The sequence below is a fragment of the Anopheles merus genome, chromosome X (genome assembly GCF_017562075.2).
Source record: "Anopheles merus strain MAF chromosome X, AmerM5.1, whole genome shotgun sequence".
Classification (NCBI taxonomy): Eukaryota; Metazoa; Arthropoda; class Insecta; order Diptera; family Culicidae; genus Anopheles; species Anopheles merus.
The window spans coordinates 21,010,977-21,036,526 of NC_054081.1; the positions used below are offsets into that span (position 1 = coordinate 21,010,977).

The 25,550-nt window shown below is 44.0% G+C and overlaps 3 protein-coding genes and 1 long non-coding RNA gene across 4 annotated transcripts in view; 2 read left to right on the forward strand and 2 right to left on the reverse strand.

Annotated features, from left to right (window-relative positions):
• Positions 1-1,356, forward strand: part of LOC121590662 — a 2,216-nt gene extending 860 nt beyond the window's left edge. The window contains exon 3 of the mRNA XM_041910525.1: positions 1,346-1,356. Within this exon, the coding sequence (XP_041766459.1) occupies positions 1,346-1,356 (11 nt within the window). The remainder of the gene's footprint in view (positions 1-1,345) is intronic.
• A 2,742-nt stretch (positions 1,357-4,098) lies between these two features.
• Positions 4,099-4,580, reverse strand: LOC121589238. The gene is made up of 3 exons (XR_006004285.1): positions 4,448-4,580; positions 4,276-4,371; positions 4,099-4,197 (listed from the first exon to the last, which is right to left on the reverse strand). It is a non-coding gene; the product is annotated as an uncharacterized LOC121589238 (long non-coding RNA).
• Positions 4,581-10,643: 6,063 nt separating this feature from the next.
• Positions 10,644-12,769, forward strand: LOC121590695. Its single transcript, XM_041910581.1, has 5 exons — positions 10,644-10,806; positions 10,891-11,031; positions 11,363-11,378; positions 11,491-11,669; positions 11,796-12,769. The coding sequence occupies exons 1-5, from the start codon at positions 10,644-10,646 to the stop codon at positions 12,767-12,769; spliced, it is 1,473 nt and encodes a 490-aa protein (XP_041766515.1).
• Positions 12,770-13,312: 543 nt separating this feature from the next.
• LOC121590701 lies at positions 13,313-15,481 on the reverse strand. The gene is made up of 2 exons (XM_041910607.1): positions 14,011-15,481; positions 13,313-13,332 (listed from the first exon to the last, which is right to left on the reverse strand). Exons 1-2 carry the CDS (start codon positions 15,479-15,481, stop codon positions 13,313-13,315), a joined length of 1,491 nt encoding a protein of 496 aa, XP_041766541.1.
• Positions 15,482-25,550: the final 10,069 nt, after the last annotated feature.

Below are 25,550 nucleotides of genomic sequence, written 5' to 3' on the forward strand. Positions count from 1 at the left end.
AAAAGTAAATTGAAATGTGATCGTGTATGTCATAAAATATTTTAAATATAGTTTCAGAACCGTGTCAAAGGCGGTTAACGAAAATCATCCCAACAGATAGCATAAGCACGCTCATCGATTATAACCAATTAGCAGATGCCACACAAATAGATAGCGAACTACAGCAATTTTTAAACAACCCACCGAAAACATCATCACTGATATAAAATCACTGGCTATACGAACTCTACCAATTCTATTTCTGCGATATTTCCACCCAATACATCCGACTTTCGTTTCCAAAGTGCACAGAACACTGATCATCTCCAAATTGCACTGCTTATCGCATCCTGGGATTAAAGGAACAACACACCTGGTATCGCAAACGCTTTGTATGGCCATCAGTTAGAAAGGAAGCAAAGCGTTCGTAGAGACTGTATCGAGTGCCTAAAAACAAAATATATACGTCATAACAAGACACCTACAGCCGCTATAGCCACACCGACGCACGCTTCACACACGTACACATAGATTTAATCGGATCACTACCACCATCAGAAGGAAACGCGTACTGCTTAACGATGATCGAAAAAATTTACGCGTTGGCCTGAAGTAATACCGATCCCCAACATCACCACCGAAACTGTTGCATGTTGCTTTATACAGGATGGAGTTCGAGATTTGGTGCTAAAATAACCACCGATCTCGGAAGGCAGTTTGAATCGGAAATGTTTCGTTCATTGTCCACAACGCTCGGAATCGACCACCTTCGAACAACACCTTACCACCCCCAATCAAACGGCCAGATCGAAAGGATGCATCGACAGCTAAAAACCGCTATCCTTTGCCACAAAAACGCTCGTCGGACGGAAGCACTCCAATAGTCTTGCTTGGTATGCGCTCTCCAGTGTAAAGAAGACATCGGTGCAACCAGTGCAGAACTCATCTGTGGTACAACACTCCACTGTCCGTCCAGAATCTGGCGGCTTGTTGGCTTGGAGTCGTTATCATGACGCCGTGCCACGGCCCGTACCACGGTTATTACACTATTGAATAATACAAAACCAAATAAAACTTATAATGGGCCGCGCGCACGAGCCGCACCGTCAGCCTACCGGGAGCTCTGCTCGACCGGTAGCCTATAACACACTCCTGCGTTAGGTGCGCTCTGCACACATTTAGCGCGCATCGCTAAGTGCGGCGTTATAGTGTGCGTGAGCGCAGTGTCGATTCCTGGATGTCGACCAGCAGCAGCACAATCCAGGGCTCGGCACGTCTATCCACAACACGTTATGTATTTGTAAAATCAATATTTAAGAAAATAATCGATTTTCATAGCAAATTTCTTGCTTTACACTAATTACAGACGCCATTTAAAAACAGTAACCGATTCTACAGCATAGCGATCTTTCACTGTAGGGTTCTAAACGCGCCTCTGGTAAAGCTGTCAGAAAATGGCCCGTTGTAATCAATTGCATCTTTTCAAAAACCATAGCGCTCAACCCAAATTATATGCTGCTGGTAAGAAATCAATAGCGACAATTTAAAACAAATGTGCAGGAAGTCTACAATCAATTGTAAACCCCTGTATAAAATGATTACTTACTAAAGTGTGAAGACATTCATATTTGCAATTCTTAATTAAAGTATAATTCCTAATCGCGGTATCGAATGGTAGTTGTGGAGTTCTTGTTGATCTCCTAACTTGAGTTTGAGATTCTTCTCCACGAGCTAAATCTTCATTAATATTATCAGATCTAACCATCTCCGTTCTGAATCATGAGGGAGTTGAAACTCTTCCATCTTATTTGGCAGATAAATGATTCATCTATCCAAGGTTCTATGTTTGGTTACTACTATGGTGGATTGATATTTCTTCAGGACCAGATCTCATTTGGTTTATGTGCCTTTTCCACATCATTCCATCGTCTAATAGTATTTCGTAATGCAGTTTTCCTAGCTTCTTTGTAATCGTCCCAAATTTCCATTTTCGGTCTGGGAAAGGAAATCTTTGCTGCTACTCTTTCGTTTACTGCAAATGTTCTTGTCGTTTTGTTACTACTACAGGATTGGATTTCTTTTCGATTTTATGTACCATAACATCAAGCCGAGACCTTATCTGTCTGTTGAACATTAACCGCGAAGGACTTCCCCCTGTGCTTGGATGAGTTGTTTCCTGTACGCTAGCAGTATGTTTTGTAACTTTTTTGGAATTTCAGATCTATGGCATTGCACAGTTTTAATTTATTTAATTGTTTGTACATATCTTTCTTCTGATTATTTGTTGCGAGATGGTAAGGAGTTCCTGTTTTATGAGTTATTCCGTTAGATTTTAAGAATGTTTGTAAATTATCTGACGTGAATTGTGCACTTCTATCGGTCACTAGAATTGATGGTAAGCAAAAGTGGCAAAAATTTCTCGCATTTTGTCTATAGTAGTGTTTGTATTCATATCCGGTGTTATTTTACTTACTTCAGGCAATTTGCTGTACGCATCTACTAGAATAAGAAAATATATACCTATAAATGGCTCAGCGTAATCCGCATGTACTCTTTCAAAAACTGATTGCGGACGCTCCCATATATGAGTTCCCAACGGTCACCAGTACTCAGAGATCCCTTGAATAAGCGCTTGAATAAGAACTTGAATTAGCGAAATTATTCAAGTGATCCGTCGGGTCCCGAAGCCGAAGCAACCCAAAGCCGAAGCTAAACCCGAAAGTGGGTCTACACGAATATTCGTTTAATAGCCCCCTCCCCTTTTTCGCAGATTTTCTTTCTGAAATTACACTGTGCACACAATTGCATCCACACAATTCGATTTATTGAAAATAACATTAAACTAACAAAAATCATAATCACTTTCACTACAAACTTTGAACTTAATTCCAAATCAACGCACATTATAAAAAAAACACTTTTAACACTCGCACAACGAATAAAATAACAAAATTGCCATTTACTGCTCTTCCTCCCTGTTGCTCCTGGTTCTTCTCGCTGCACTCTACGGGCCACCATCTCCAACACCACGACACAGCCACAGGTCTTGTTGTCTCCGTTCGCCGTGAAACACACATGAAATGGAAGAAAAATGATATTAATTAGAAGGGGGAATATTGGTTGATCATTTTAATCACTTTTACTTACCTTAAATAAGAAAAATCTCCATTTTTACGGGGTTTATCCGCTGACCACCAAGCGCTGAAACAACACACAAGCACCAACCTCACTGGACTGAAAGTAAAGCCTACTGCGTTTATGTGTGTATGCGCTTCTGCCAAGCCAACCGCGCCGTACTGCGTGTGTAGCCAAGTGCGTGTGTGTGTATATTTGCACCACTGGACACAGAACACAAATCTCACCGCACAGCAGAGCGTATGTCGCCAAGTGTGTGCATGTGTGTATTTGCACCACCGAATTCTGAACGTCCACCGCACCGCACCAAACAGCGTGTATCGCCAAGTGCGTGGTTGTGTGTAGTATCACCGTGGACTGCAGAAAACTACCTGCACTAGAACAGAGCGCTGGTGTGGCCAAATGTGTGCATGTGTGTACTTGCTCCACTGAAAGCCGGTATCGCACCAGATTTCGGGTGTCGCCTTGTGCGCGCATGTGTGTTATTCTCACAGCACACTCGTTCATATTTTTTTTCGTTTTTTCGCTTGAGCCACTCGATTTCGTTCTTCGCTGATTTTGGCAGCGCACGAGGGGGTTTCGGCTTCAACTTCCAACAACAACAACCATCCCAGCTAGCAAAGCCGAAGGCCTTTGTATGGGAGCCATCGCGCTCATCAAGGCTCACTTAGTCGCGCGCATAAAGCAAAATGTGCGCGAAGGCGAAAAAACCCTAAAGCGCTTCGTGTGGCCCTCTCTCGTGTTTCTAGTTTTATTCTCTCTCGCATGTCATCACTCTCTCCCAGTTTTTCGGATTGAAATGAGAATTCACTCTCTTGATTTGGTTGCGGCAGTCTAGCTGCTTCACACTCTTTATTCTCTTCTTTTTGCAATTTCCAAAAGAGGATTCACTCATGTTTTCTCACATACTTACATACACACACACGGTGGTTGGAAGCCTGGCGTGACTGTTTCCAATTCTGTCTTTTCTTCTTCCCTCTTCACACCGCGCTGGCGCCCGTGGTGGTGCGCGTGTACAGCCTGCTTGGTTCAGGAAAGATGTCATCAGATTTGGCGCGTCTCAACCGCGGTGTTGTATGAAGGCTGTTGATGAAAATTGGCAATTAATAGACACACTTTGTTAAAAAGATTACACTTGATTTATAGATGTGACAAAATTACCTTTGTGCTTGAGGATCAATTGAACTTTGAACGCCTGTGCACACAGTGTCGCAATTTGAAGAGATTTGGAGAACAGCTAGCGGTAGCAGCACACATCTGAAATTTGTAAAGTGCAATGTTTTATTTAGAATAAATGTCACATAGCACTAGACACTCAGAAAAGGACACTTACCAAAACAATTAGATGATAAAAATTCGTCCTCCGATGAAGCAAAAAGAACACCGCGAATGGTGCAGTATGGGAAAGTGTTTTACGCAGGAAAAATAGTTCACGCAGCACACAAACACACACTCTCATGTCCACGGTTCAGAGCACACTAAAGTCGCTGTTTGGCTTGGATGGAAAAGAGCAAACACCCAGATGAGTGCGATAGAAGAAAATGACTTGTGTTCAACAGGGATGGGTAGAATCAAACACACGAAGTGTGCAGGAGAATTCTCTTCGTGTGGCAAGAGAGAATTGACTAGCACCCTGATGAGCGAGAACGCAACAAACGTTGTAGAATGTAGAAATGAGATAGGAATAGTGAGCGAAGGCAGTTTTTGGACATGAGGGGGATGAAACTGGGAGAAAAAAGCTTCGGTTGCTACTTGGGATACGAGGAGGCTCGGGGACACTCATCAGGGGAAAATCGAGAGACGGATAGAAAAAGTGAAAGGTCAATATAAAATCTTCGGCTTTTGACCGTTGGGTTGGTACTTTAGAAGGATCTTTTTTTACTTTTGCACAAGAAACACAGTTCTTAGATAATCTTTCCATGTCGTTATCCATATTTTTCCACCAACAATAAAATCTAGAAAGAGATTTCATGCGTGATATGCCAAAGGGGCCTTCATGAAGTTCGTTTAAGACTCGATTTCGTAATTGAGATGGAACGTAGACTCTAGCGCCTCTCATAAGACATCCCTTTTGAAGAGAAAATTGTGTCTGGTCGATTCCAATATGATCGTTAACGGATACTGTTCTCCCTCAATTTAAACCGTCTATTAGTAATTGAACATTTATGTCTTTGCTAGTCTCTTTACTAATTTCTTCTACTGATACGGGAAGACTTTCTATTTGATTTAGTTCAATTTCATCGGCTTCTTCTGTATCCTCCAGCTGAATATCTCGGATTGGTAAGCGTAACATTCCGTCAGCATTTCCGTGTTCTTTTGATGTTCGATATCAAATCTCAAAATTGAATGATTCTAGAAATACAGCGTAATGTTGCATGCGAGTTGCTGATAGCGTTAGCAAACCTTTCTGTGGTAATAGAATTTGAGATGCTGGCTTGTTATCGGTTATTAGGACGAATTTTCTTCCATAAAGATATTGGGAAAAAAAATTAACTGCGAAAATTATCGCATATGCTTTGTAGTGATCAGCGCCACCTACATGTGAAACACCATGCGTCAGAGCTTTAGAGGTTGAGAGCTTTAGGTTACCACGCAAACAACCCAAGTAGCAGAGCCGAAGTTGTTGAACGATTTTTCTGTGTGCCAAAGCGAGAGGCCCAGTCTTCTTTCTCTAGATTTTAGACGGCAAACCGCCGCGCGTGTAGAGGTGTGCGCGTGTGACAAAAAAACGATGGATAAAAAACGCGAGGAGCGGGGACTGAAGTCTTTCGTTGGTCACACACACATGCATCTACCAGCTTATTGCGCTACACCGAGTCTACCCATCTCTCTCGATCCATCATGATTTTTCTGCTATCGCGCTCATCCGAGTGTGAGCCATCCTCAGTCTGTCCAGCACTTTCCCTGTGGAAAGATGTACTGAAGTGAGGTGCGATTTCTTGTGCGACGTACTTTGCTCGTCTACGTTTTGGGCCGTGTTCAGTTCAGTTATTGAATGATTTATCCTAGCAAATTGTTGAGGTAAGTTTCTTGCTCACATGTGTGCTTGTGCAAGTACATTCAACTAACCCTTGGCGTCTAAAAAGTTACAGGTGTGTGCGCTATTTATCAAAGACCACATGCTGGCCTCGTCAACAATGTTCAAAATGAGCGACGGAAAGAAAACGTTTTTCAGTTTTAAAATATTAAGGTAAGTGTTGATCTAATCCTAAGCGCAAAACTCTCCATAGTAATAAATACTACATACATCAATTATTGGTTCTTTTTTTTCGACAGCGTTCAGCACAACACTGCCACAAACCAACGCACTGAATTACGCCAAGAACCTGTCGAAACGCGCGCAGCCCAGCGTCATTACTTAACAGAAGCCGGTTCAACACGCGCAGCTCCTGTTCATGACGTCATCACTAAACTGAAGCCAGCAGAACACGCGCAGCACGGATGGTACCCCTGGCGCGGTAGGAGGAAGGAAGAACGAGAGGAGGAAGAACGGTAAATTTGGAAGGGGGAAAGCGTTCTGCCGTCTACACAGCGGGAGTATGCCAAAACACATGGGGGAAGGGAGATAGATGTTATTCAATAAACAGCATGCGAATGTGTGCATAAAGCAAATGTGAACAGCCTCATCATTTCTATAAGCAATCCGAAAAAGAGGATGGAGCAAACACATTGGTATGCGTGAGCGGCAGAAGAAACCAGAACGTTTAGATGTGTGCGTGACGGATGGTTCGGGCGCCTGTGGCGAAGCTCTCGACAAGCCTGCAAACGAGAGCTTTGTGGAGAGCTTTGTAGGGAGCTCAGATTACACAGGCCGCCGTCGGTTTTTGCGTCCTTGGGAATGAGACCCCAAATTTTGAGTCATTCAGGCCGAGGGGTCCCAAGCGCCACAGATTAAGCTTAAACGACTGGAAAATGAATATCCATAGAAAAAAAAATGAAAGCTCCACAGCTTCATTGGTTTAATCAATAGATGGCGTATTACAACTCATCATTATATTGCTATCCTTTTCTTGCAATGTGTTTCGACAAGTTGCATTTTATTATGACCTATATAGCCTTCTAACTTTCTGAGCAAAAATCTATATAAATGGTCGTGTGGTTAGATACGTGGGTATCAACACCAATGACCATTGCTCAAATCTCACTTGCTTCAGTGCTGGTGGTTTCCGTTGGAGTTTAGTATTTAAACAATCGTATCGCCGTTCTAGTTCTAGCGATGCATAACTTCAATGCGAAACCATACAACAGTACAGAGGAAATGAGAAAGCTCTCCTCCATGCGATGAAGCTCAACTGGTTGGGGTATCCCACCAACAGATAGCACCACCAGCTTTTTTGCTATTTTTAGAATGCATGAGTCGTTTGGCGTCTGCTAAACGAAGTCTTTCTATATTCCGTTTAGGTAGAGAACTTGAGTCGTTTAGAAGCCGTTTAGTGGTCGTTTAGTGGATTTGTGGCACTTGGGGTATGAGGGAGCTGGAGGTAGCAAGGAGAAACGCGCTGCGATGAGAGTTCACATTCTGTTTTACACGCACGCTTCACTAACACCAATACAAATACCATGCTTTGAAGAGCCGTCTGTGAATGTGTGTGTCTTCTTTCAGCGAGCTCAACAACTTGGAGCTGCTCGTCACATCGTGTTGTCTCGCTTACACTACAGCATCGAACCATCGCTCCGTATGCCCCCTCCCCCCTTCTACGCGTACAAAACCACCAGTACAGCGCGACGCTTCGTCGGAGATGGTTGTGCGCGTTTTGTCCCGCGCGCAGTGTTTGTGCGCTGGTGCGCATTTCGTTCAAAGTCTCGTGCGCCGGTGTGTCTTGGTAAAGTGTGAAGTGAATAAACAGTGTGCACAGATGCACATGCAGTGCGTGGGTCGACAGGACAAGAATTTGCTGAACAGAGGCAACGCAGATTGTCGACAAGTTTCCCAGAGCCTGGCTCGACCCTGTACTTTGCAGTATGACGCTATTCGTGAGTATGAAGAATTCTAAATGTGTACTTTAGTGTGTACTTTATGTTTCAATAAAGTGTTTAATGTAATAAAAAATGACCGTGTTTGTGTTTGTTTTTAGAATAAGTGCGTATTTCCGATCGTGGTAATGTATGAAAGAAAGCGAAAAACAACAAGCTTTTGATGTGTTGGTAGCATGGCTCGAAAGAACACGAACACATTGAGAACTGCAGAGCGCACAGTGCGTTGCGGATGGGGTGGGGGAGGACTCGCGTGAGTATGTAACTCATTGGTCGAAGAGACACCCACGCAAACAATGAGGCCCCAAATTTTGAGTGATTCAGGCCGAGGGGTATGAGGAAGCTTGAGGAAGCAAGGAGAAACGCGCTGCGGTGAGAGCGCGCTTTGCTTTTTGAGTGCGCTTGTCACTAACACAAAACGAACCCAGCGTATTGGAACAAGCCGTGTGTGATTGTGTGCGTGCGTCGACGGCTATTTCAGCTGGAGAACTCGTTTTTTATTTGCACCCAATTTTTGCCGGTCAGTCTGTCTCATTCTTACTACCACATTTGACTTCATACAAAGTGGCAAAGTTTGACGTTTCGAATGTTGATGTTTTTAATCTCCTTGATTCTGCGTGATAAAGTGTACAAAAACTTGTTATAGTGAAGTGCATTAATGTGTTTAGTGTTACTTCGACGTGCACAGTTAATTTAAATATGAAAAGTGTTGGAAAACAAAGTGTTGTAGTGATATTTATGCCTGTTTGTACCTCGGCCAAAGAGGTAAACATCATGTTAACAAAGTCAACAAAAAGGTAAATAACAACAACATGCATCGAGGTATATGCTCTTTTTGCAAATGTAAAAGTATTATGCCATATGCAAATATTATGTTAGATTTGTGAAAAAAGTGTTTTTACTATTATTTACCCGAGTTATTCCATTTCCCTCCCCCGCCTATCCATTTGTGTACCGGTAAAATAATAAAAATCGTGGCATATCGTTGTACATATAATGTGTTTTATGTTTATATAGTTTAATATGCGGCTAGCTAATTTCGCTGCCGTGGTTAGCATACCGGACATGCAGATTATGGGGTTGCGGACGCCAAACGAAATCCGGGATGCAGCAATAACCGGGATCGCACGTGTACATCTTGGCCTGTACGTCGTGGCTTTGTGATGAGCGGGTCGATCCGAACTTACCGGGTCAGAGTCATCCGTAAGTGACCAGTAGTCGTTCGGGTCGACCCGAAAGGTACAAGTAGGTAAAGTAGGCCCAAGCACCGGGTCGGAAATGCTTATACTTTTACGTACCTACTGATTACTGCAACCATGGTTCGGGATCGATTCCGTGAGACTCCGGATCGTATCGTAAAATTAATCGTCAAGTATAGCTGAACCCACGAGAGCAGTAAAGGACAGTTAACACTTTTGTTAGAAACCCGGTTATGAATGCCCGCCTGGCTGGAGGAATTCAAACGAGATCACCATACAATGCATGCATAAATTATATTATGACACAACATAAACGATAACATTTTATTATGAGCGTGATTATTACAATCTAAATTAATAATTTAATTAATGAATTAATTAATTAAGCCTGTCTCGTGGTACAGTCGTCAACTCGTACGACTTAACAACATGCTCGTCATGGGTTCAAGCCCCAAATAGACCGTGCCGCCATACGTAACACTGACTATCCTGCTATGGGGGGTTATCCAAAAGTCACTGAAAGCCAACACGACAAGTGGTACAGCCAGGCCTTGATCGACACCGGTTGTTGAGTCAAAGAAAAAAAAAATAAAATAGTTCGATCTGGACCAGTCATATGGTTAACTTTAAATAAATAATTTGAAATTTAACAAACCCTGTTTTCCATACAAACGCATGCTTTTAAATTGAACTGTCAACCAAGTATCAAGTGTTCAATTAAAAAGCATGCCTACGAATAAGCGTTGAACTACAGTCAGAATTCAATAGTTTGTATCAGAATACCGGTTTTTTTTAATTTCACAAAAATCTCATGGCCTGCCGTGAAAAATTTTATTTTTTTGTATGGAAAAACATGCCGACTAAAAAGCACATACTCAATAGTTGGCATGGAATCGAAGTTCAACCAATGAGTTCAGATTGTTCTGTTAATTTGTTCTTTTGATCAAATAGCCATTGCCCAAGAGAAATGTAATAATAATTTTCTTTACCTGTATATCTGCATAATGGTGTTGCTAAAAATCAAAGTATTACCCCGGTTTATACAAGGATTCAATGGGTAAATATATAAACATTACACCTGCTTGTGTTTATCCTGTTACATAAGTACCTTAAAATAAAGGTACTAAATAGTCCGTTACATAAGAAAATAGAAAATCCTACCTCTTTTCTGTCTTATAAAAACCCGCGCATTTTTGTTTGTGTCAATACGATTCGGGCAGTCGTTTCACTCGGTGTTGTTATGCGTGCTCTGTACAGTTATAAATTTTGTGCAATACTGTTATAATACAAGTGCAGAATAATACAAGTGTATATTTTAAATATTCAACGTGCCGTGAATTTCACTCAATCACGACAATGTCGGCCAAAGACAAGCGCAAGTCAGGATCCACGTATAGATCCATAGAAGCCAATAATAAAAAGCTTGATGCTGAATTGTTTGGAGAGAGTAGTGAAGCTGGGCCAAGTAATATTCAGACAGCTACGTCAAATGTAGAGTTCAGTGAACACCCGCATTGTGGTAAGTGCAAAAATAAAAATTTTAATTAGTGACCAATGCAAATTAAACACATTTATAATACTTTTTTTTATTTATTCATTGCAGAGAACCATCCTTGTCCATTTGATGAATACATCTTGCAAGAAGAATACGTCAGTCATTTGATTACTATCGATGCATTCGACGATATGGAAGTATATGAAGAGGTCAACGAAGATTACGATGAAGCTGAGGAAACTATACACAGTACACAAGAGTCTCAACACGAGGAGGAACCATTTGATGAGCTTATTCGAAATTGGGCATTAAAAACATACCAAACACATCAAGCGCTAAATGGACTATTAGAAATTTTACGTAAAAAAACGGACTACCAACTGCCGAGATGCTCGCACGTTGCTTAAGACAAGGCAATGTGGAAAAGAAACGTACCCTATAGCAGGGGGAGAATTTTGGTTCCCTGGGGTAAGATCAGTTCTCAAGGATCACTTTCGGTAAGAAAGCAATAGTCTTAAATACGATGGTAAATTTTTACTAATATTATATGTTTTATTTTCTGTATTTTGTATCTTTACAGCGATGTACCACCAAGAGTCAGCAAATTTTCGTTGAACTTTTCGATTGATGGACTTCCACTGCACAAGAGCACTGGAAAACAGTTTTGGCCCATATTAATGAGCATTCAAGAAATGCCGGAAGTTCCAGTATTGATGGTTGGCAACTTTTTGGTGAATCGAAACCAAAGAGTGTTGAGGAATATCTGCGTCCGCTAGTCGACGAGCTAAATGGGTTGATGGATAATGGCATTGTAATAGCCAATAAGCCAATCGAAATACACGTTAGAGCTTTCATCGCGGACTCACCAGCACGAGCATTCATAAAAGGTAAATTATAAAAATCTTCTTAAATTTAATGATACATTTGCTTTCTCTTCTATTGAAAAAACGTAGGCTTTTGAAACTTATTTACTTATGAGGTGTATTAATACATATTTTTAAATATTCCTACAGGTTCAGTTTACTTCAACCACACACATGGTTGCCAAAAATGTACGGTGCAAGGAAAATATCACAGCGCACACCGAGTTACATGTTTCCCGGGAATGGATCATCCAGCAAGAACGCATGAAGATTTCGTCCAATCAAATTACGGAGCACATCATCGGGAAAAAACGCCTCTCATGGATCTTAAGAACTTTGACATCATAAAGCAGATTATTATAGCAGATCGTTTGCACCTCTTTGACTACGGCGTAACAAGAACAATGCTGAAAGGATGGAAATCAGACAAATTAGGAGGGGGTGCCAAGTGGTCTGAAGACACAATAAGCAAGATTGATGCTTTGCTGAAGGAGGTGGAACTTCCTTTAGAGTTTCATCGCAAACTCCGTTCTGTTGAAGACATTGGATTGTGGAAAGCTAGTGAGTTCCAAATGTTTCTACATTACGCGAGTTTTATCGTTTTGAAGGATGTATTAACAGATGTACAGTATGACCATTTTATGAAATATTACTGTGCGGTAACATTGTTATCATCCGAAGTGTATAAGAATGATTGGCTTGAGGCGAAATGCTTGCTAAAAGAGTTCGTTTTAGACTATGGTGTTATCTACGGGGAACATTGCATCACCAGCAATATACATAGTTTGTTGCATGTGTATGATGATGTAGACAAATTCGGCCCGCTTTACACCATTTCATCTTATCCCTTTGAAAGTAAGCTCCAGCATGTTAAGAACTGTCTTCGAAACGGTCATAAGGTTTTGGTGCAGGCTGCAAATAGGATATCGGAGCAAAAACCAAGTACTGCGTCATCAAATAGAACAAATCTCTCTTTTCCATTTTTGAAAACCAAAACTAATGGAGTAGCATTGCACATAAATCCACAATCAACTCTTTCTCCTGGTTTTCAGTCCAATTGGTTTTTGACTCATGATAACTACATAGTTAAATATTGTAGCGCAGAACAAAAGATTCAACTATAATAATTAATGGAAGAGCATTCAATTATATAACGGAAACCCGCTCGTACTATATTTCACCTTTTATGAAGGATATATATGAAGAAGATTCATGTAACCTTCGTACCGCCGAAATGGTATTTTTACCCAGGGATATAAAGTGTAAATTAGTAGCTATTAAAATAGGTAATAGCAGTTTAGTGTTTGTTCCATTTCTTAGAACATTAACTAATTAGAGGTAAAATGTAATTTAAACTATTTTTTAGAAATAAAATCGAGCATATGTATTTGATTGGAAGTTAAAGTTCGTGTTTTATTTTCGGCCTTTTTTATTCACATGTTAATACTATGTACTAACGATGTTCATTTTATCACTGTCTTAGAATCATAAATATTTGAAAATCGATATGTTTATGTTGCATGAAACAAAATAGAAAAAAAGGTTTTAGTAAACGTTTCATTACATATAATTATCACAACCTGAGTTATCACATAAATATTCCTTCTGGTAGTTCTAAAATACGTTTACCCTTATATTTCCCGATCACAGTATTTTTTTTTAAATTTTCACATTCGATAAAACATAACTAAACAGAAAAACATGAAATAAATATCATAGCATATTAACATTTTTCGTTATTCTATTCCAATTTGATCTCATTTGGTAATAATCAAGTATATACACGTGTTTAAAAAAAAGCAATACATCTCTCATCGCTTAGTATGACATACACTCTTTCGCTCGTCTTTCATGTTAATGCGTTCATGTGCATGCTTAAGTTTACGCTTAAAAAATTCATGTACATAATTCATGTCCACTTCGATTCCCAAATGGTTAGTGGCGACAGCTTTCATAAGCCGCAATACATTAATGTATCGTTCGAAAGGAATTTTTGTTCCAGCCGAACCGTCCCAGCTGCACGTAGCAAAGATTTTTTTTTCAAATAAAATATTTATAGCCTGGTGTAGCCTATTGTTAGCATCTTGACGGTCGATCTCAGAATCAATTTTGTGTAGATAAGAATAGAAAAAAAATTCATCAGCTCCTAATCTTTGTTCAACGTCATCGAACTCTTGAAGGCTCGATACAACAGTGAGTTGAAAGGCCTGATTATTTCTGCGCGTTCCTTGCATTGGTTGTACGATGGAAAGTATGTCCATCGTATAAACCAAAATTTGTGCGTTACGAGCATCCAACCTAATGAGCGTATTCCGGCAGCGCATGCAACAATTATGTCCATGGCACTCGGAGGGCAATGGCATACTTGGGGAATCCAAACTCCCTGCAACTGTGTCACGCAAAAGCACAGCTGAAGCCAACGGTTGCTGTCGCCCGACAATACCAGTCGGTTCTGGTTGTGCAGCAGACACCGTCGGCTCGTTCTCGTTAAAACAAGCCGATGTGTTTTGCAATTGTGAATCAGCCGCATCAACACTCATATCATCTGACACGAGTGAGTCGAGCAGCTGTGCCACAACTGCATCATCACCACCGGAAGCCGCCGCTTGCAACGACGAATGGGCAGTTGAGCTCGGCTGCAGCTCCCCGATGCGTCGAGCGATTCCGGGCGGTCGAGCCGCAACAGCAACACGACCACCAGCAGCCGCTTGCACCGTTGAACGTGCAGCCGAACTCGGCTGTTGTCCGTCGTTGCGTCGAGCGATATCGGGTGGCCGTGTCACACTAGCAACTCCACCACCGGAAGCCGCTTGCAACGACGAATAAACAGCTGAACTCGGCTGTTGTCCTTCGATGAGTCGAACGGTACCGTGTGGCCGTGTCACAACAGCAACACCACCACCGGAAGCCGATTGCACTGTTGAACATCTAGCTGAGTTCGGCTGTAGTCCGTCGTTGCGCCGAGCGATACCGGGTGGCTGTGTCACACTAGCAACACCACCACCAGAAACCGCTTGCACCGTTGAACGTGCAGCTGAACTCGGCTGTTGTCCGTCATTGCGCCGAGCGATTCCGGGCGGCCGTGCCCCAACAGCAACGCCACCACCGGAAGCCGCTTGCAACGACGAATGGACAGCTGAACTCGGCTGTTGTTCGTCGATGCGTCGAACGGTTCCGGGCGGCCGTGCACCAACAACAACACTTCCACCGGCAGCCGCTTGCAACGACGAATAGGCAGCTGAACTCGGCTGCAGATCACCGATGTGTCGAGCGATTCCGGGCGGCCGTGCCCCAACAGCAACGCCACCACCAGAAGCCGCTTGCACCGTTGAACGTGCAGCTGAACTCGGCTGTTGTCCGTCAATGCGTCGAACGGTACCGGGCGGCCGCATCACAGTAGCAACACGACCACCAGCAGCCGCTTGCACCGTTGAACGTGCAGCTGAACTCGGCTGTTGTCCGTCGATGCGTCGAACTGTACCGGGCGGCCGTGCACCAACAACAACACTTCCACCGGCAGCCGCTTGCAACGACGAATAGGCAGCTGAACTCGGCTGCAGATCACCGATGTGTCGAGCGATTCCGGGCGGCCGTGCCCCAACAGCAACGCCACCACCAGAAGCCGCTTGCACCGTTGAACGTGCAGCTGAACTCGGCTGTTGTCCGTCGATGCGTCGAACTGTACCGGGCGGCCGCATCACAGTAGCAACACGACCACCAGCAGTCGCTTGCACCGTTGAACATGCAGCTAAACTCGGCTGTTGTCCGTCGTTGCGTCGAGCGATACCGGGTGGCCGTGTCACAGTAGCAACGCCACCACCAGAAACCGCTTGCATCGGCGAATATACAACTGAACTCGGCTGCTGGTCCCCAATGCGTCGAACAGTTCCGGACGGCAGTGTCACAACAGTAACACCACCACCAGCAGCTACTTGCAACGGCGAATATGCTACTGAAGTCGGTTGCTGCTCACCAAGGCGTCGGACGATTTCAAACGGCAGTGTCACAACCGTATCACAACCACCAGCAGTCGCTTGCACCGTTGGACTTGCAGCCGTACTCGGCTGTTGTCCATCGTTGCGTTGCTCTGTTACGGTTGGCCGTGTCACAAGAGCAACACTACCACCGAATGCAGCCGACACCGTTGATGAAGCAGATGCCGTGGCTAGTTGTCCCTCTTCAAAACGCGTAACTGCTCGCACATCTATACAAGCCGGGATCCGGCCTAAACAAAACAACAGTTCATCCCGGTCTCCTTCAACTAGACGCGCTTCGTTCCCCGGTGAAGACATGATGTTTTTGCTGCACATAAACACAAAAAGGTATTAATTTTATGGTTGTTTAACTTTTTATCACAATTACTTACACTTTCTATCTTTTTATTTCAGTAATACCCTGTAAACTGTAACATATATCGATTTATAACACTGTCCTAATGCTGTTGTAAACGTTTTGAAGCAGGTTTTGTGAATGATGCGCTGTCAGCCTAATAAAAAATGGATGTGTAAAAATGACACGCACACTATTACCTTAGCATGCGGCTCGAAAGAACACGAACACATTGACAACTGCAGAGCTCACCGTGCGTTGCGGGTGGGGTGGGGGAGGGCTCGCATGAGTGGGTAACTCATTGGTCGAAGGGACACTGTATTTCGACAGCGTCACTCAAATCACTCAAAAAATACACTCATTTTGCCGGACGGGACTGTATTTCGCTAGCGTCACTCAAATCACTCAAAAAATACACTCATTTTGCCGGACGAGTAGCGCAGGCGTAAGTTAGTGCAGATGTAAGTTCCACGCAAACAATGAGACCCCAAATTTTGAGTGATTCAGGCCGAGGGGTATGAATGTGTGTGTCTTCTTTCAGCAATCTCAACAACTTGGAGCTGCTCGTCACATCGTGTTGTCTCGCTTAGACTACAGCATCGAACCATCGATCCGTATGCCCCCCTCCTACGCGTAAAAAAAAACAGGACAGCGCGACGCTTTGCCGGAGATGGTTGTGCGCGTTTTTTTCTAAGTTCCTCGCGCAGTGTTTGTGCGCTGGTGCGCATTTCGTTCAAAGTCTCGTGCGCCAGTGTGTTTTAGTAAAGTGTGAAGTGAATAAACAGTGTGCACAGACGCACATGCAGTGCAGGCATCGACAGGCAAAGTTTGACGTTTCGAATGTTGATGTTTTAATCCCTTTGATTCTGCGTGATAATGTGTAAAAAAACTTGTTTTTGTGAAGTGTTTTAATGAGTTTAGTGTTACTTCGACGTGCATAGTTAGTTGAAGTATGAAAAGTGTTGGAAAACAAAGAGTTGTAGTGATATGTATGCCTGTTTGTACATCGGCCAAAGTGGTAAACAACATGTTGCATCGAGGTATAAGCTCTTTTTGCAAATGCAAAAGTATTATGCCATACCTAAATATTATGTAAGATATGTGAGAAAAGTGTTTGTATTTATGATTTACATGCGTTGTTCCATTTCCCTCCCCACCCATCCATTTGTGTACCGATAAAATAATAATAAGCCGGTCTCATGGTACAGTCGTCAACTCGCACGACTTAACACATGCCCGTCATGGGTTCAAGTCCTGAATAGACCGTGCCCCTATACGTACGACTGACAATCCTGCTATGGGGAGTAATAAAAAAAAGTCACTGAAAGCCATCCCCACAAGTGGGTATAGGCCAGGCCTTGACCGACAACGGTTGTTGAGCCAAAATAATAATAATAATAATAAAAATCGTGGCAAATTGTTGTGAACGTAATGTGTTTTATGTGCGGCTAGTTAATTTCGCTGCCGTGTTTAGCATACCGGACATGCAGATCGTGGGGTTTGCGGACGCCAAACGAAATCCGAGGTGCAGCAATAACCGGGATCGAACGTGTACATTGGCTGGTCCGTCTTGGCTTTGTGATGAGCGGGTCGATCCGAACTTACCGGGTCAGAGTCATCCGTAAGTGACCAGTAGTCGTTCGGGTTGACCCGAAAGGTACAAGTAGGTAAAGTAGGTCGAAGCACCGGGTCGGAAATGCTTATACTTTTACGTACCTACTGATAATTCGGTTGACCCAAACTCGCTGCACCCACAGGTCGAATTTGATTCCTAATGTGATCTAGCAACCCTTACTGCAACCATGGTTCGGGATCGATTCCGTCAGACTCGGGATCGTATCGTAAAATTAATCGTGTGACCCACCCCAAGTATAGCTGAACCCACGAGAGCAGTAAGGACAGTTAATACTTTTGTTAGAAACCCGATTATGAATGCCCGCCTGGCTGGTTGAATGCGGTCTACAAGATGAGGGAGCATTACCAGACTGTTTCGTAATCTAGACGCTTGTTTCGTAATCTAGAAGCTGATGGCAATTATGAAGAGCAAGCCGTGTGGCCTCCGTCAGATGTACTCGAGTCACACCAAAGCCTGAATATTCAAGCGAGACCACCATACAATGCATGCATAAATTATATTATGGCATTACATAAACGATCAAATTTTATTATGAGCGTGATTATTAAAATCTAAATTAAAACAGTTCGATCTGGATATAGTATATACAGTAAACTTTTAATAAATAATTTGAAATTTAACAAACCCTGTTTTCCATACAAACGCATGCTTTTAAATTGAACTGTCAACCAAGTATCAAATGTTCAATTAAAAAACATGCCAACTAATAAGCGTTCAACTACACTCAGAATTCAATAGTTGAACGTTTTTTAAGTTGGATTGCTTTTTAGTTGAACGCTTGATAGTTGGCTGACAGTTCAATTTAAAAGCATGCGTTTGTATGGGAATACCGGTTTTTGAAAATTTCACAAAATTCTCATGGCCTGCAGAGAAAAAAATCATTATTTTTTGTATGGAAAAACGTGTCAACTAAAAAGCACATATTCAACAGTCAGGATCCACGTATAGATCCATAGTACTTACTTATCCGGCACTACAACCGCTTTGCGGTCTTGGCCTGCCTCAGGAGTGTCCGAAACCGCTCACGGTCTCGCGCCTTCGTCTGCCAGTCCGTTATCCCGGCCTTAATGGCGGACGCCTCCACGCCATCTTGCCACCTCAATTTGGGCCTACCACGCCTCCTCTGTCCTTGTGGACGGCCTAAAAAGACTTTACGGGCTGGGTCGTCCGTTTCCATGCGTATAACATGGCCAGCCCACCGGAGCCTGGCGAGCTTTATACGCTGTACGACAGTGAGGTCGCCGTACATCTCGTATAGCTCGTCATTATAGCGGCTCCTCCATTGTCCTTCCACACATACGGGGCCAAGTATCCTTCTGAGCATCTTCCTCTCGAACGCGGCTAAGAGGGTTTCGTCAGATTTGGACAGTGTCCATGTCTCAGAGGCGTATGTGAGTACTGGTACTATATAGGTACTATATAGTCCCAGCTTCGTCCGTCGCGACAGGTTCTTTGAGGTGAACTGATTTTTCAGGCTGTAGAATGACCGGTTGGCAGCCAGCATCCTTGCGCGCAACTCAGCTTCCATGCTGTTGTCGTTGCTGACCTTTGACCCAAGATAGGTGAATTGTGGGACGACTTCAAAAGTGCGTTCACCTATCTGTACGTCACACCTACGTAGATTCGGATTATTTATTGGTAGGTCCGCTGATGTTGCCACCATCAGTTTGGTCTTTGCCTCGTTTATCTGCAATCCGAGGCTCTCTGCCGCCTGCTCAATCCCTTGGTAGGCTTCTGCTACATAGGAGAGCCGCAGACCAATGATGTCTATATCATCAGCGTATGCCAGGATCTGGGTTGACTTATAGAAGATGGTTCCCGTAGTCTCCACCCTCGAGTCGCGGATGGCCCTCTCCAGCACCAGGTTGAATAAGAGACAAGCAAGCCCGTCCCCCTGGCGCAGACCCTTGGTGGTAGCAAAAGGTCCTGAGAGTTTTCCATCCACCCTCACCTGGCATGTGACGTTGGTCATAGTCATTCTAACTAGCCTTATCAGTTTGGCCGGGATTTCAAAAGAGCTCATAGCGTCATACAGTTTTACCCTGGCTATGCTATCATATGCGGCTTTGAAGTCAATGAAGAGATGGTATGTGTCGTGTCTGTATTCAGCCATCTTCTCCAAGATCTGCCGCATGGTGAAGATCTGATCAGTGGTTGATTTTCCGTTTCGGAATCCTCTTTGATAGTTTCCGACTATCTCTTCGACGTGCGGGACAAGGCGATCCTGAAGGATCAGGGAGAATATTTTATAGGCGGTATTCAACACCGTAATACCCCTGTAGTTGTTGCAGTCCAACCTGTCTCCCTTCTTGTATATGGGGTAGATGATGCCGAGATTCCAATCACAAGGCATCGATTCGCTATCCCACACCTCAGTAACAATTTGATGAATCTGGTTTTCTAGTCGTGCACCTCCATTCTTGACCAGTTCGGCTGCAATTCCGTCGGTTCCGGGTGCCTTGTTATTTTTCAGCCGACGGATAGCCTTTCGTGTTTCTTCTATGCTAGGTGGCAGTAGCATGTCACCATCTGCTAGTGGCGCTTCTAGCTGTTCGCTAAACTGGTCATTGAGTAGTTCATCAAAGTACTGAGCCCACCGCGAGAGGACCTCTGGCTGGTTACTGACCAGATCTCCATCCTTGTTGCGACAGCAGGTTACCTTAGGTACAACGTTGTTTCGGTGACCTGCTATCGCTTGGTAAAACTTTCGTGTCGGTCCGTACGCCTCTCTGGTTTGCTCGAGTTCCCGCATGTTTTGCTCTTCCAAAGCATGCTTCTTGGAGCGGTGAACTCTTTTCTCTTCGCGTCTGAGCCGTAAATATTCCTCTGCGCATGCCCGCGTTCTATGCCGTTGCTGCATTGCTCGGTATGCAGTATTCTTACGTTCGGTCACTTGTCTGCATTCATCGTCGAACCAGCCAGATTTGGTGTTGCCACGACGTGGTGGGAGTATATTTCTTGCACAGTTTATTATTTTTGTTTTTAGAGCGTTCCACCTCTCGCTCGTAGTTTCATAACTGTTTTCTGGTAGTAGAGACTCGTCTAAAGCGGCTTTGAATTCCTGTTGGACAGTAATGTCCCTTAGAGAGTCCGTGTTGAGCCGAGGCTGCGTGTTTTCTCCACCCCCATTGGCGCGGGGGCGGGCGATTCTACAACGTATCACTAAGCCAACCAAGTAGTGATCGGAATCGATATTGGCTCCTCGATATGTTCTGACATTTAACAGACTCGACTGTCGTCGGCGGCTTATTAACACGTGGTCGATCTGGTTGAAGGATTCGCCATCCGGGTGCGCCCACGTCATTTTGTGGATGTCCCTCCGCGCAAATTTGGTACTTCCTACAACCAGATTGTTCGCTGCGACGAACTGGACCAATCTACTACCATTATCGTTACTGTGCTCATGCAGACTGTGACAGCCAGTGTATTGGCGGTACATTGGCTCCCTACCGACTTTTGCGTTGAAGTCCCCCAGGATGATTTTGAGGTCATGCCTGGGGCACGCATCTACGATTCTAGAGAGGCGGCCGTAAAAAAGGTCCTTCTCCTCTTCCTCTTTATCTTCGGTAGGGGCGTGAACGTTTATGAGGCTTATATTGAAGAATTTGCCTCGCATGCGCAGGGTGCATAGCCTATCGTTTATAGCCTTGAAATCCATGATTGCGGGTTTCAACCGGGGACCTACGGCGAAACCCGTTCCGAGCACGCGGTGGCGGTCGTGGCAGCTGTAGTAAATGTCGTAGCAATGCTTACCACGCCTGTTCTGCACACCGTTCCCTAGCCACCGAATCTCTTGTAGAGCTACGAGGTCCATGCTCAGTGTGGCTAGGGCATCATCAAGTTTTTTCAAGGCTCCGGCTTCGCTTAGAGTGCGTACGTTCCATGAGCCCATTTTAAGAGTAGTCCTGGGGCATTGCGTAGGGTCGGTATCGTTGGTTCCGTTTCGATGATTCCTGGTGCTTTCCGTAGTCTATAAATCCATGGGACTGGGTGACTGGCCCCACGCCCACGTGACCGTTTTGTTTAGCGTCGGGTTGCCCCCCCCCCGACGTTCAGGCACCCAGTTTCCCGGGATACCCACCCCCCTCCTGGTTCGCCATATGCCACCATCCGCCCAAGGGGTTGGGTAAGCCCGTGTACCCAAGCTTGGATATGTGGTGACACATGTTACCACTCTGCACGACGAGGACGTGTCGAAATAGGAGTTGGATGGGAGAGCCTGTATTATCCCTCAAAGGGGCTTCGGATCCCATCCCATTACAGAGCTAAGTAGGCAATCTATCCATATGGTAGATCCATAGTAGGCAACGATAAAATGCATCATGCTGAATTGTTTGAAGAGAGTAGTGAAGCTGAGTCAAGTAATATTCAGACAGCAACGTCAAATGTAGAGTTCAGTGAACACCCCCATTGTGGTAAGTGCAAAATTAAAAATTTAAATTTGTGACCAATGGAAATTAAACACAATTACAATACTTATTTTTTATCTACTCTTTGCAGAGAACCATCCTTGTCCATTTGATGAATACATCTTGCAAGAAGAATACGTCAGTCATTTGATTACTATCGATGCATTCGACGATGCGGAAGTACATGAAGAGGTCGACGAAGATTAAGATGAAGCTGAGGAAACTATTCACAGTACACAAGAGTCTCAACACGACGAGGAACCATTTGATGAGCTTATTCGAAATTGATCATTAAAAACATACTAAACACTTCAAGCTCTAAATCGACTATTAGACATTTTACGTAAAAAACGGACTATCAGCTGCCGAAAGTTGCGTGCACGTTGCTTAAGACAAGGCAATGTGGAAAAGAAACGTACCCCCTATAGCAGGGGGAGAATTTTGATTCCCTGGGGTACGATCGGTTCTCAAGGATCACTTTCGGTAAGAAAGCAATAGTATTAAATACGATGGTTACTTTTTATTAATATTATTTTTTTTTTGTCTGCATTTTGTATTTTTACAGCGATGTGCCACCAAGAGTCAGCAAATTTTCGTTGAACCTCTTCAATTGATGGACTTCCACTGCACAAGAGCACTGGAAAACAGTTTTGGCCCATATTAATGAGCATTCAAGAAATGCCGGAAGTTCCAGTATTGATGGTTGGCAACTTTTTTGGTGAATCGAAACCAAAGATATGAAGCGTAAATTAGTAGCTAATTAAACAGGTAACAGCAGTTTAGTGTTTGTTCCATTTCTTAGAACATTTAATAATTAGAGGTAAAAAGTAATTTAAACTATTTTTTAGAAATAAAATCGAGCATATGAAATTGATTGGAAGTTCGTTTTTTTTTATTTTCAGCCTTTTTTATTCACATGTTAATACTATGTACTAACGATGTTCGTTTTATCACTGTCTTAGAATCATAAATGTTTGTAAATCGATATGTTTCTGTTGCATGAAACAAAATAGAAAAAAGGTTTAAGTAAACGTTTCATTACATATAATTATCACAACCAGAGTTATCACATAAATATTCCTTTGTTTTCTTGTAGTTCTAAAATATGTTTACCCTGATATTTCCCGATCACAGTAAGTGATTTAATTTTCACATTCGATAAAACAAAAGTAAACCGAAAAAAATTAAATAAATATCATAGCATATTTACATTTTTCGTTATTCTATTCCGATTTGATCTCATTAGATAATAATAGAGTTTATACACATGTTTAAAAAACAGTAATTCATCGCTCATCACCTAGTGTGACATACACTCTTTCGCTCGTCTTTCATGTTAATGCGTTCATGTGCATGCTTAAGTTTACGCTTAAAAAATTCGTGTACATAATTCATGTCCACTTCAATTCCCAAATGGTTAGTGGCGTCAGCTTTCATAAGCCGCAATACATTAATGTATCGTTCGAAAGGAATTTTTGTTCCATCCGGTTCGGAGCTGGGGACAGTTCGTCCCAGCTGCACGTTGCAAAGGATTTTTTTTTCAAATAAAATATTTATAGCCTGGTGTAGCCTATTGTTTGTATCTTGACAGTCGATCTGAGAATCTATTTTATGTATATAAGAATAGAAAAAAAAAATCATCAGCTCCTAATCTTTGTTCAACATCGAACTCTTGAAGGCTCGATATAACAGTGAGTTCAAAGGCCTGAGTATTTCTGCGCGTTCCTTGCATTGGTTGTACGATGGAAAGTATGTCCATCGTATAAACCAAAATTTGTGCGTTACGAGCATCCAACCTAATGAGCGTATTCCGGCAGCGCACGCAACAATTATGTCCATGGCACTCGGAGGGCAATGGCATACTTGGGGAATCCAAACTCCCTGCAACTGTGTCACGCAAAAGCACAGCTGAAGCCAACGGTTGCTGTCGCCCGACAATACCAGTCGGTTCTGGTTGTGCAGCAGACACCGTCGGCTCGTTCTCGTTATAACAAGCCGATGTGTTTTGCAATTGTGAATCAGCCGCATCAACACTCATATCATCTGACACGAGTGAGTCGAGCAGCTGTGCCACAACTGCATCATCACCACCGGAAGCCGCCGCTTGCAACGACGAATGGGCAGTTGAGCTCGGCTGCAGCTCCCCGATGCGCCGAGCGATTCCGGGCGGTCGAGCCGCAACAGCAACACGACCACCGGCAGCCGCTTGCACCGTTGAACGTGCAGCTGAACTCGGCTGTTGTCCGTCGATGCGTCGAACGGTACCGTGCGGCCGTGCCCCAACAGCAACGCCACCACCAGAAGCCGCTTGCACCGTTGAACGTGCAGCTGAACTCGGCTGTTGTCCGTCGATGCGTCGAACGGTACCGGGCGGCCGCATCACAGTAGCAACACGACCACCAGCAGCCGCTTGCACCGTTGAACGTGCAGCTGAACTCGGCTGTTGTCCGTCGATGCGTCGAACTGTACCGGGCGGCCGTGCACCAACAACAACACTTCCACCGGCAGCCGCTTGCAACGACGAATAGGCAGCTGAACTCGGCTGCAGATCACCGATGTGTCGAGCGATTTCGGGCGGCCGTGCCCCAACAGCAACGCCACCACCAGAAGCCGCTTGCACCGTTGAACGTGCAGCTGAACTCGGCTGTTGTCCGTCGATGCGTCGAACGGTACCGTGTGGCCGTGTCACAACAGCAACACCACCACCGGAAGCCGCTTGCACCGTTGAACATCTAGCAGAGTTCGGCTGTAGTCCGTCGTTGCGCCGAGCGATACCGGGTGGCCGTGTCACAGTAGCAACGCCACCACCAGAAACCGCTTGCATCGGCGAATATACAACTGAACTCGGCTGCTGGTCCCCAATGCGTCGAACAGTTCCGGACGGCAGTGTCACAACAGTAACACCACCACCAGCAGCTACTTGCAACGGCGAATATGCTACTGAAGTCGGTTGCTGCTCACCAAGGCGTCGGACGATTTCAAACGGCAGTATCACAACCGTATCACAACCACCAGCAGTCGCTTGCACCGTTGGACTTGCAGCCGTACTCGGCTGTTGTCCATCGTTGCGTTGCTCTGTTACGGTTGGCCGTGTCACAAGAGCAACACTACCACCGAATGCAGCCGACACCGTTGATGAAGCAGATGCCGTGGCTAGTTGTCCCTCTTCAAAACGCGTAACTGCTCGCACATCTATACAAGCCGGGATCCGGCCTAAACAAAACAACAGTTCATCCCGGTCTCCTTCAACTAGACGCGCTCCGTTCCCCGGTGAAGACATGATGTTTTTGCTGCACATAAATACAAAAAGGTATTAATTTTATGGTTGTTTAACTTTTCATCACAGTAACTTACACTTCCTATCTTTTTATTTCAGTAATACCCTGTAAACTGTAACATATATCGATTTATAACACTATCCTGATGCTGTTGTAATCGTTTTGAAGCCGGTTTTGTGAATGATGCGCTGTCAGCCTAATAAAAAATGGATGTGTAAAAATGACACGCACACTATTACCTTAGCATGCGGCT